A 12,976-nucleotide genomic window follows, 5' to 3' on the forward strand; every position below is an offset into this window, starting at 1 on the left:
TGTTTCAACTACAATCGGTTTTAGTATCTACATTACATACAACCTAATTCCATACCATTTATCTAACAGGGTTTTTTTTATATGTTACCTCAAATATGCTTTTCAAAGATCTACAGGAATTGAAGAAGGTTTAACAAGGGACAGATTATACAAGGGATTATAACTACAATATCATATTATATATATATATAGATATATATATATATATGTGTAAAACACAAGTTTCGCATTAAATGCAGATAAATACGAAAATTGTCAAGTTATAAATTATAAGATGGTTATTTTAGAATGTTTTAACATACCTGGGCTTGGGCATTCACCTATTTTAAGAGTTCAGAGTTCAGATGTCAAATACATGCCAACAGTAGTAATAATACTAATATATTTGATTTGTAACAATGAAATGATAAAAATATGCTTGTTGTACCTCAAATATAACTACTCCACTCATTGTCTACAAGTTTCTATTTAAACCAATCCAAGTCAATCTTTACTCCATTAACAGTTTATATTCTCCAGAAGAAAATATGTATCTATGGCATAAAACAATCCTTTATTGCAATCAGTGATAAACACACAGTAGATGCTTAAATGTCTGTCCACAGAATTCTGAATTGACGGAATTGCAATCAAGCAACACAGTTCTGTTAGTCCCGATAACAGACATGGTATTTGTAATACCAATAGTGCATCCCTTTAGTATCAATAAAACCTATTTCATGTGATACAACCAAACAATATCTTTGCAATTTGTTAATCTCATCCTGTTTTCAAGGAAGTGCTGAGGTTAATAAAGAATAATTGCCATTTATACATAATATTTTCTAGAAATTCATAGAAACTCATAGTTGCCATTTATTCATAATATTTTCTAGAAATTCATAGAAACTTTTTGGATTAGAGACTGGCTTGAATGAAAAATCTAAACAGAAGGAAAACAAATATTTTTCAAAGTACAAACTATGATATTATGTCAACTCAAAATCAGAACTAAAGATTTTTAATGCCAATAAAAAGAAAACATTTGCTTTATTCAATGAAAACCATATCACATGCCATTTTCAGAATGTAACAAAAACTTTTTTTTGAGTAGTGTTTATTTCAATCAACGGCTAATTCTATCATGCTGACACACGAACTAAAAATTCAAATTGTCATCACAGCTGACAAGTGTTTTAATTTCTAATGGGCATGATAATGAATGATAGGATGTGAAATGTTTGTACCCTATATTATTGCATGCTGTAAATACCTAATAAATACTTTATAATTAATCAATAGTAAAGCTGTTTTGTTTGATCTAAAAGTGATATTTACCTGTTGTTGAGAGCTGGCTGGATTTGTGAGGTTCTGACAAGCCATCTGTATTGCTTGATTAGCACGGGCAAACTGTGACTGATCTACTATACCCGGTCGACCAGGTTCAGAAGCTGGATCAGCGATTCCTACTAAATAGGCTGCCTACAAAATATCAAAAGGGCCTTATAAACAATTCCAGAAACAATACATGTCCCTCACCGGAATGGGATTAAATAAGTAAATTTACATGAAAGAAATAGAAATCTATTATCGTACATAGCTAAATTAACTGTTATCTATTAAATATTCCCCCGCTTATCTTCATCTAATTTAGCCCCATGATCCATTCACTAAATCTGATTTCTACGTTTGTTTGTGATTTCTTCGTATTGTCTTGTTGTAAATTTGTCTTGTGTAATTGTTTGTGTCTGGTGCAGTCCCCCTGCACTTATTATTAGAGAAGAACTGGCATATCAATTAAGAAATCTACAATCAACAAACCTGAGCAGATGATTCTGTTAGACCGCAAATAGAATTGGCAAAGTTACGAACTGAATCACAGAAATCATCAATATCATTTCTTTTAGCATGATTAGAGATTCCTGTCATAGCATCACCTAATGCCTGAAAAGAACAACACAAACAATGAATATAGTCCATCTTAGTCCAAAAACATTAAACGAAACAAAAACCCCCAAAACACAGTTCTATGGATTGTCCATTTGTGCTAATTTATCTAATACCAAATAATCTATGACCAGAGCAGCCATTGGCTGGATTTTGTTGTGCTGTATAATACAATAAATTATCATCATTATTATACAATTGAAAAATTTTTATCTGTTGAATTTTCACTTAGATACGGTAACTTAAGAGTTTGTATAAATGTTTTTTACAAAGAGAAGTACTGGGGTTATTGGAACATGGGTTAAGCCAAGAATTATTTAATTTATTGATTTTAACTTCATAATTATGCAACACAAAGTGCGTTGTGGGTAAATCAAAACTGGTTTAAGGTGCACATTTTATAATTTGGAAGCTAAATATAATATATAATTGTAAATGATTTTAAAATAAATAACTTGTTAAAAGTGATCGTTTTGGAAGATGTGTTACAAAAGGTTTGACTTTGTGTAATATAACCAGCGGCTGCCAGGCAGGATACGCCCACATTTTGCAAGAGATGGGAAGAGAACAAGCTAAGCAAAAAGCGATTTTTCGGACAATCAAGGGCCAAAATTCAGGAAATTACGATCCGATATGTGCAAATATCTAAAAGAAATAAGATCTTTGAGTTATAAAGATATATTTCAAGTTCATCAAAATCAGATCAAAATTGTGATTTCTCGAGGGTCCACAACCTTGATATACCATATATTTACACTATTTGCGTATGTCTGGCAGTTTTGATTCGATTTTCACGAAATTCGAACACAGTGTAACAGTGATATATTCAAAGAGCTTTTTAAATCAAATAATAATTGTGACCTCTAGAGGAACCACAAGCTAAAAACATAATTTTTCGTACAATCAGGTGCCATAATTGTGGACGGACGGATGGACAGGGGCGACGACAATATACGTCCACATGAAAATGTGGCCGTGTAAAAACAAAAAGATACATATACACACTGAATAATACAAGCATTTATATATTGTATAGAAGTATATAAAACACTTAAAAGTTCCACACAGGTTTATTATAAATCCTAATCTATTCTTTTTTTCCTATAAAAAAAACTTCTTATTCTAATTGACCTATATGATTCAACAAATTTATAACTATGCCTATTATTTGTCTACTTAAATAAAAACCATGGCAGAAAAAAATTGGTACATGAAAAAGTTTTACAAAATATTAACTAATAATAGGCTATGAAAATTAAACTTTTACTTTTACCAAAAATTGGCTACAAAATAACTTGTTTAACTTCGACAAAAAACAAAAAATTATTATGATATAAATAAATAATGATTACGAGAAATGTACAATACAGAACTAAATTAAAAAGATACGTACACATACCTGAAATAATTATATACAAACACAAAATAATCAAATAAAAATAATAATTTACGCAATATAAAGAAACCGAAAATGACTCATATGACTTAATACAAATTGATTCGCTTACCTTTAAATGACCATCAGCCTGAGTTTGCTAAATATGTATTTGAACAACTTCATGAAAGAGGCCAATTCTTTTTATTTTTTTAAATAAACACTGAACTATAGAAAGACTAAACTTATTGAGGTTTCACAAATATTTTTTTTTAAAATGTCACTTCATAGCTCGTTTACAAAGGAAATTTTCAATATTGGGATAGGTCTCTTGTTAACTCCAGATGGAATATAGTATTCCAGAGCTAAATCTGCCTATTGCAGGTCTTTCTTAAAGCATTAAATGTTATATAAATTATCAATTAGGCATTTATTAACATAAGACCATAATCAACTCTCCAGGCCATTAGATTAAGTAGATTAGAATGATTTGGCCATTTAATGATTTAATTTAAAAATGGGAAAGTGAGACTACCGGTAAGTCTCAAATATACTTGTACCGTGGTTACGATAATAAACAATCAATGCACATATCTTGTTAAACTACAAACAGTAACAACTTTGCTTAGAATAAAGTAATTTGAATGAAATTTTCAATATATTCATTTTGCATTATTTTTGAAATATTATGGCAAAAATGGCCAGCTCTTTATCTAAATCTTATATAATCTATCTTTATATTCATTTACGAGAAGCAGGAGGGAGGGGCTTACAAGAAAAGCTGTCTAGTCGCTCGGATGGGACGAAAAACCGAGGTCCCGTGTACACATTGGCGTGCACGTAAAAGATCCCTTGGCAGTTGGAATTCGATATAAGAGTAGGCCGTAGTGCCGCTGTCCGGGCAAAATTTTCCTCATAGCACACTATATGGCTTATGCCTGTCTTCATTAGCCCAGGTTAGGAGCAGAACAGTAGGACGTTAAACTCCATTTCATTTCATTTCATTTACGAGAAGTAAATCTGTTAGTGATTAATTAAATGTAATTTCAAGCTATCTTTCAATCTACTGTAAGCAGCTTTTATTTTCTCACATGAAAAGGAGCCATCAGCACATCCATTTAAAAGTAAAAGGGTAAGAGCTACATACCTTGGACTTCTCCATCACACTATCTAAACAATCGAAATATGTCATATCACTCACAGGTTCATTAGGATTATCTAAAACATTTCTCATCATCTGTTTAAAAGATTTAATAATCATGTAAGAGGAGTAACATTGTATAAAAGTTCATATTATTTTAGTTAGTTTCATATGAGTTACCTCCCTTTAACCAATGTCCCTGAAATGCCTATTACAAAGTATAGTAAAGATCATCTTTCTGAAGCAACGACTGCAAGTTTTACAGCATCTGGACATTGCTAGATTACTTCACAATTCCTGAACTTATAGCTACATTATCTGCAGATTGTGACATAGCAAACCCCACAGAAACCTTGACATTGGACGAACCTTGAACTTTGCCACTTGATTATACAGGTAGACATTTTAGCTTGAAAGTGTGAGATTTGGTATTCGCAACGACCAAGGAATCTGATAGGCTCACAAGCTGGGCTTTCACCCAGTCAAAAAAAGTGCCGAAATATGCAGGGTATTACGTGAAGGCCTTGATAAGATGTATGTAGTTAATGCGAGATCAAGCCTTCTTTTGAAGATGAGTCAAAACCAACCAATAAAATGCTGGCAATAGTGCTGTGGTGTTTTATTTTATTATTGTCCTCAATTAATTCTACAATCTTACACTAATAATTACTGAAATATTTTTATGAGTTATATAACATATCCTTATAATATGAAAAATAACATAACCAAGTTTGTCACCATTGTCAATTGTTGTAAGTGATGTAGTTTAGGAGTTATATGTTACCTGTATTTGTCGCAGGGCATTATCACATTCTTTTTGACCAGGAGCAGACACAGTGCAGATATTAATCAGATGGTTAATACTCTCAGTCACAGCTCTAAAAAAAAATCCATTATATACAGAATGTAATTGTTCAAACAATAGAGATATGTGAGTTTGTAAAGTAATTTTTAGATATCCAATTCCCTGTATTTCTTTTAAAATTTAATTACGACAGAATGCAAGTGACACACATAGGCAACAATAGGTGTCGGTCCACTTTGACCATACTTCAAAAGGTTATGTCCAGGTAAACTCGAAAAACTGGACATTTCGAAATCTGATTATCCTTAACATAGTAACCATTATTGTAACTGAACCCCTGATAAACCTTCTTGTGTATTTCAAAATGCATTAAATTCACATCACAACTCATGAGATATCTAAACACAGGACAGAATTCTATGGAATAAAATTACTGTTTATTACTGAGCAATGTATGTAGAAGCCTAGTCCAAAGCTCACTCAGTAATAAACAGTAACTATATTCCACAGAATTCTGTTCTGTATATTTCCAGTTCAATTACTAAATGCCACTGAAATAATGAAATATCTAATTGAAGAAAAAAAAGCAATTTACCTTGCAGCTTGCGCCAAGAGATTTTTAGCATTTGGTGCATTGGGATCTGCAGATACAGATTTAGCGGCTAGTAATAATTTACTAGATACCATAGATACACTCTTTAATCCTCCTACAATCTGATTCTGAGTTTCATAATCTTTGGTTAATCCGGCCATAGTTAAACCATTGTGCACAAACTCTTGATAACACTGTCCATAACGATTAGATGACGAAGCTAACTGACTTGTAGCACCTCTAGAAGCTGTAACTATATCACTAGCAGCTTGATTTAAATTAACGGCGGCATTATTCATATCAGACTGTACTTCGTTGTAGTTTTTATTTGTATTAGGGAACTAGAATTAATGATAAAATTATTTAATTTACATACATTTGTACTTTTGGAAGAAATATTCTAGGATATTCTTCACAAAATCTGGAATCAATATTAAGTTGATTAACACACTTAAGTTTGTAGTCGTGATTATATTTTTATGTATAATACATATGTATAATATCTTACTTACGGATGGATTAGCTAACATCTGACTGGAAACTGTTATTTGTTGTATAGCATTATCTACATCTCTTTGTCCAGGTAAACAGTTTATACAGTTAGATAAAGCATTAGCTACAGATTTAGCCACCTAAAAATATAATATATAACTAATAAATTAAAACATAACCAATTATAATTAATACTCTTAACTTGCTTGACTTTCTATACATGAGTTTCAAAGTTCAGGTAATGTTAAAAAGAATTCCTGTTTCTTGAAGTTCCTAGAAAAAAACATATAATTTTGTGGTTTAGCTGACTTATACGAAAGATTCAATCTCTCTCATTAAATAACTCTAAATAGGCTGAACACTTAACAAATGCTATGTATGCACTATAAAAGAAATAGTTATCTGTGTAGTATAGACCAATAAATACTTACAACCAGAACAAAATAAAGATGTTACTATTTAGCATTGGATTATATACCTGTGTTAAGCGTTGACTGTTTTCAGGATTAGAAGGGTTTTGGAGAGCACATTTGGCTTCTTCTAATAATCTTATGGATTTATCCATAACATCATGAGCACTACCAACAATATTATGTTGAATTTGTTCATCTTTAGTAGTAGCAGCAACACCCCGAACAGCTGATGTTAATATCTTTAAGGCATTAGCTGTATCTCTACTAGCTATTCCTACATAATCTTCATTACCCTACAAATAATATATTACACATAAACAAATAGTAAATTTATAAAGGGTTGGAAATAACACATATCTATAGTGAGCTAGATCTGTAACCACAAGTTAACATGCCTAATTACAAAAGATCAATGAATTCTCAAAGAATTTAGGAACATCAAAGAATTCCCTGTCTCTTAAGGTTAGGGAATACAAAATAAACGTCGCCAAGTGTCCTCTTGAGGAATAAGATAAAATTATTAAAGTATGAGAATGTATAAAGATATTAACCTGTGCAGCTGCCGTCAGTAATTGTGACATAGAAGAAGCAACTGTTTTAGATGTAGCACCAAGTTGTAAAGCTGCTGTCTCTGCCTGAAATATCAACAATAAACTAATAAATATCATTGCAATAAAGTACATAATACCATTTTTTTCAATTATGGCACTCAACCTATATTACTGTAAGGATACATCAGCAGTAGTACATGTGTCAAAGCAAACACGCTTAATTTTCAGGAATATGATGAAAAATTGACTTTTATACATTTAGAACAGGTAAGTTGAATAAATCTAACAAGCGAATAACATACCGTTTCTCCTGGTAAAGGTAACAAATTACCAGTTTCAGCTGATCTTTGTACACCATCTAATTCTCTATCTAAAGCTCTTAGTTGATCTAAAGCACTATCAACTTCTAGTGAATGACAAGCTTCCTGGGCCTGTAATAATATCAATATTATTGACAATGTTTAAAATAGTGGGAAGAACAGTACTTGTAATATATTCAATCAAACCATTTTCTTAAAGAGAATTAACTACATTACATTATTTTATTCAAAACATTCAATAATCAGAAATATCTAACTTGGATTCAAAACAAATTAATTTTTCAGATCAATAAATGACAAATGTACTTATTTCTCTGTTCAAGACAGAATTGCTAAAAAAATTTTTTACCTTGGCAGCAGCTGATCTAAGTTCGGCTAGAGCTGTAGCCATGGCTTTTATATTATTATTTAGAGTTAGAACTGAAGACTGGTCAGCTACAGTAGGAGCAGCAGAATTAGCCTGGGCCATCAATCTACTACATGGCTGCAATGATACAATGTTTCTCATCAAAATGATAGGTGGAAAGAATTAAAACACAGGAACTTTATTAAGTATTGATTACATTTCAAACACATTGAAGATTGTATCCAAATCTGAATTCTTATTTAGCACAATTCTGAAAACACAAATTCATTTTTACTGACATTGATAATATTGCTAAATACAAAGTAGAATTTATCAATTTGAAATAATTATATTACCTGAATAAATTCCTGACTAGCGTTAATAAGACCAAGTTGTGCTGATGCACTATCATAATGTCTCTGTGCAGCTCTAATACCCTGTACTAAGTTAGGTATCTCTTCATCAACCACCTACAAAACCGAAAGGGTTATAGTCATGGCTTACAAATTACAGTGTTAATGTATAATTTACTATATTATGTTACTGCATACTCTAAACTTGTTTTCTTCATATATATTGCAGAAAAGGTTATTACAGTAAGTAAATTACCTGACATTGTGCAGACAATTGTTGTTGTGAGGCTGTATTATGGTTGGATTTATTAGCTTGTTTAGAAGAATTAATGAGTTGTGTTGAAGCTGATACTGCTTGTTTTGCAGCATTCTATAAAATATACACAATACATTATATATCAACACATACATCAGTCTCATTGAGAAAATATTCATCTTAAATCAATCCTGTTACTTTATAGAATATATAATTGAAATAGATTTGTTACCACCATGTAGAAAGTTTGTCTAGATTCACTATAAATCCTTTGTCTATGAATAAAAACATAAATTCTAATAATTGATATCTTTAGTTGATATCATTACTAACTTTCTTTTCATCCAATTATTATATATATTGACCATCAAGATTATATTTTAATAATTTACCTCTAATCTCTTGACAAGTTTTTTCTTCAAGGCGTTACTAGCAGCTGAATTGGTCGCTGATCTCAGTTCTTCTGCAGCAGAACGTAACATCATCTGCTGATTAGAATCATTGGGGCTAGTGGCACAACCCTGAAAAAAATAGAAAATACCACTTAATATATGCTCAATAAAACTATAATTGCTTTATACTAGCTAACCCAATTTTACACAATCAGAAAGAAAGGTTGTCAAGTAGAGATCATTTTTCGAAGGACTCAATGTTTTGAGTTGTATATTTCAGATATATTATTAAGGCCATTTCTTCACATTTTCGATTTCCATTTGTATGCTCAAACCCACTTTTATCAAAAGATACCCCAAATACTGCTTCTTTAATATCAAGAAACCTGATATTTTCCATTATAATGCACTGTGAATTAATCACACAAACTATAATACATACCTTAGCAGCCTCGACTAGATTAGCTGTAGCATCAGCTAGTTGTTTAGCAGCAGCCAATAGACGTTTTTGTACATCTGTATCTGGATGTGATTCAGCTTGACTACGTATAGCTGTGACGAGTTGGGATGTAGCCTGAAAACAGATTTGGGAGAATTAGTTGTCAGATGCTTATTACACCGTTAAGTATAGGTCACAAGTAACATTTAGTATTATTGATATATCTAAATTTGGATATTGTTACGATACTGATGATTAGCAACTTTGCAGGAAGAGACATCAATGGTAGTGTCTCTGATTGGATGACAATATGATGACAAGAGAGAGCAACTCCCCGTGACAGAAATGGTATATCTTCCCAAAAAGAAATTGATTTAAAATAAAATACCTGTGCTAGTTGTCGAGCATTTTTTACCATCTCATGAGCATCACCGACACTACTAAATAATCTATCTGTGGTTGTAATAATCTGATCAACAGCTTCTTCATGTATTTCTGCTGCCTGAAAAAAACAATTTACCATTTACTATCTTTCAACAATTTAATAATTATTAATGAATCATAGGCAAAATAAGTAATTGTAGTTTCCCCTACTTGTATGAAACATCACCACCAGCCTTGGTAGAATTGGGGATATATTTTCTGTTACGATATAGAAACCATGATTGACAGAGAAAAATTTTGGAACTGGCTAAAGTCAATTCAGAACATTTTTTATGACTGTGGTTTACACACTATTTGCACTAAATGCTAGTCTCTACCATACAAACTATGTTGGAAGTAACTATGTCAGTCTTAATTTTATTTCAGTGGTAACTGATTAAAAAACACAAATTATATGTTTAACCATTATTGTTGCTTATCTTACTAATATGGATGTATGCAATAATGTTTCGTCAAAAATCAACAAACAAACAAACATACTCAATTAGGATCTAGACAATCAAATGAGATTCAAAATCTGTTTCTTGTCATCAATATCAACAAACATCCTGATGATCAAGTCTATTAAAATAATTGTATAATAGTTTTAATAATTATACCTTTGTTGGACCAGCAGCCTTTTTGATATGTTGTAATAAATCATTAAGAGCCTTGGTAACAAGTGTAGCCGCTCCACCTAGATCTTGTAATACATAATCATCTCTACAAGCCCCCTGGGCAGCTTCAACAATACCTTCTACAGATTTAGCCACAAGTTTAGCTGCTTCTATAAGTTGTTCTTGACAAGCTGGATGACCTATTGTTGGTGCTACAACCTGAAAACAGATTATGTTTAATACATTTAATGCTCTTCAATTGAAAGAAACATCATGAATAGGGTACAAGAAATATTTTAGTTTTTACCAGTTTCAGAGTGTCTTATGTGACTTTGTACAGTTATATTTTTGTACGAGTTAAACATTTAAAAAATAAATACAAGCGACTGCCAGGCAAGATACGCCCACATTTTGAAAGAAATGGATGAGAACAAGTTAAACAAAAAGCGATTTTTCGTACCATCAAGGGCCATACATTGTACCACTGGTATCGTTTAAAACAGTGTTTTTAGCGCTAGAAAGTATGCATATAGTTTACTTTCAAAACATCGTTTGAAAATTACAACCAGCGACTGCCAGGCAGGATACGCCCACATTTTCGAGAGATGGATAGGGAACAAGCTAAAAAGAAAGTGATTTTTCCTACAATCAAGGGCCATAATTCAGGAAATTACAATTCGATATGCGCAAATATCAAAAGGAACCGAGATCTTTGGGTTATAAACTTATATTTCAAGTTTCAACAAAATCGGATAAAAATTGTGACCTCTATAGGGTCCACAACCTTGATATACCATATTTTTACGCTATTTGAGAACGAGGGGCGGCCATTTTGCCTGTCAGTTTTGGGCCGATTTTCACAAAATTCAAAATCAGCCGTCCTTAGGGTGTAACGGTGATACATTAAAACGTTTTTCTAAATAGGATAAAAATTGTGACCTCTATAGGGTCCACAAGCTAAAAACGTGATTTTCGCCATAATCCATGAAGTTTCGATCCGATACATGCCAATATCGAAAGCAGCCAAGATCTTTTGGAGATAAACCTATATTTCAAGTTTCGTCAAAATCGGATAAGAATTGTGACCTGTAGAGTGTCCACAAACAATTTGTGGACGGACGGAAAGGGCTGATAACAATATATTCCATATGAAAATGTGGGCGTATAAAAATTTATATGAGGTGAGAAATCATTTCTAGAGTGTTTGATTATTATTATTATTATATACATTTCATTTACCGAAGTATTTTGTACAGTTTCCGGTATATTTGTGTGATAGTTAAAAACAATGGTTAGCAAAAACTAAAAGAATTTATATGAAGACTTTTTTATACGCCCACATTTTCATGTGGATGTATATTGCCGTCGCCCCTGTCCGCCTGGATGTCCATCAATAACTTCCTGAATTATGGCCCTTGATTATACGAAAAATCTCTTTTTGTTTAGCTTGTTCTCTATCCATGTGGGTGTATCTGCCTGGCAGCCGCTGGTTTATAGAAAGGTAAGAAAATTCATATAAAGTAAGAAAATGGGTTACCTTAGTACAAGCCACAAGTTGTGAGGTTGCTAAAGCACATTGTGTAGCAGAACTGATAACCTTATTCTGTAATCCCTGATCTTCAGTTTTATTAGCCACTGTTTTAGCTTTTAGAACTAGAGCTGCTGTAGCATTAGCGACAGCTTTAGCTAGAGATAGTAGTGTATCCTGTAAATAATTATATACAAATTTTATCATATTTTATCAAAACATTTTTAACAAATAGTCTGGAGGCTCAGTGCGGGGGGGGGGGGGGGGGGGGGTGTCCATCAAATTGGCACAAATCTAGAGTAAATCGACATTCCAAAGTAAAAGTTCGGTGCTAAGACCCCCTAAAGTTAAATTTTAAATTTTCCTATTATTAATTAGAACAGGTTTCGCTTTAGTTTTTATATTTTACGTTGACATTTTATTGCTTTAAATCTTCCTAGTCCAAAAATGGTAAATTTCACCTTTTGACCTCCAGGGTCACTAAGACTAAAGGTGAATTTAGCAAGTTTACATTTTTATTGAAAGTGTGATTACTTTCGATCATTTTCAGCTTCTTTTCATAATACAAGAATGACTGCACATTCACTTTCAGTGCAAATGAACTCATTTGACCTTTGACGCCGAAAATGCCCCAACGGCGGACTGATTACCACTCAGCATCGTATTCTACGCAAAATTTTACTCTTGAAAAGTTGGGTCCGGTTTTGTGTCCATTTGATGGACACCCCCCCGCGCTGAGTTATATGCATATAACTCCCAATTTACTCTTAACAAATAAGTAAATAAAAGATCAGTTAATTACACACTAATAAAATCATTTCATGTCTTATCTTATATTCTTATATTTAGTTTGGGTAGAGCCGGGGTACCTGATAGGCTTTGTCCATATCTTCAGTTGTTTCGCCAACATTATCCATAACTTCTTGACTGGCTTCACCAATTTTACCTGCGGCTGATAATAATTGTAATCGGGGCTGAAAAATATATATGTAAATAGAATATATATA

General features: G+C 32.2%; 1 protein-coding gene across 14 annotated transcripts in view; it reads right to left on the bottom strand.

Annotated features, from left to right (window-relative positions):
- Window positions 1-12,976, bottom strand: part of LOC126815229 (talin-2-like) — an 81,031-nt gene that overhangs the window by 26,118 nt on the left and 41,937 nt on the right. For 9 of the 14 annotated variants that reach the window (XM_056099792.1, XM_056099793.1, XM_056099798.1 and 6 more), the window contains exons 18-37: window positions 12,839-12,943; window positions 11,979-12,146; window positions 10,445-10,660; window positions 9,790-9,903; window positions 9,405-9,536; window positions 8,963-9,091; window positions 8,571-8,684; window positions 8,318-8,431; window positions 7,965-8,099; window positions 7,598-7,726; window positions 7,296-7,379; window positions 6,810-7,037; window positions 6,352-6,471; window positions 5,843-6,180; window positions 5,227-5,320; window positions 4,449-4,538; window positions 3,435-3,461; window positions 1,801-1,923; window positions 1,318-1,461; window positions 303-320 (exon numbers count right to left, since the gene is read on the bottom strand). In XM_056099792.1, coding sequence (XP_055955767.1) covers window positions 303-320; window positions 1,318-1,461; window positions 1,801-1,923; window positions 3,435-3,461; window positions 4,449-4,538; window positions 5,227-5,320; window positions 5,843-6,180; window positions 6,352-6,471; window positions 6,810-7,037; window positions 7,296-7,379; window positions 7,598-7,726; window positions 7,965-8,099; window positions 8,318-8,431; window positions 8,571-8,684; window positions 8,963-9,091; window positions 9,405-9,536; window positions 9,790-9,903; window positions 10,445-10,660; window positions 11,979-12,146; window positions 12,839-12,943 — 2,622 coding nt within the window. The remainder of the gene's footprint in view (window positions 1-302; window positions 321-1,317; window positions 1,462-1,800; window positions 1,924-3,434; window positions 3,462-4,448; window positions 4,539-5,226; window positions 5,321-5,842; window positions 6,181-6,351; window positions 6,472-6,809; window positions 7,038-7,295; window positions 7,380-7,597; window positions 7,727-7,964; window positions 8,100-8,317; window positions 8,432-8,570; window positions 8,685-8,962; window positions 9,092-9,404; window positions 9,537-9,789; window positions 9,904-10,444; window positions 10,661-11,978; window positions 12,147-12,838; window positions 12,944-12,976) is intronic. The other 5 variants (XM_056099801.1, XM_056099799.1, XM_056099802.1 and 2 more) reach the window with 3 other exon arrangements.

The sequence above is a fragment of the Patella vulgata genome, chromosome 3 (genome assembly GCF_932274485.2).
Source record: "Patella vulgata chromosome 3, xgPatVulg1.2, whole genome shotgun sequence".
NCBI classification, from domain to species: domain Eukaryota; kingdom Metazoa; phylum Mollusca; class Gastropoda; family Patellidae; genus Patella; species Patella vulgata.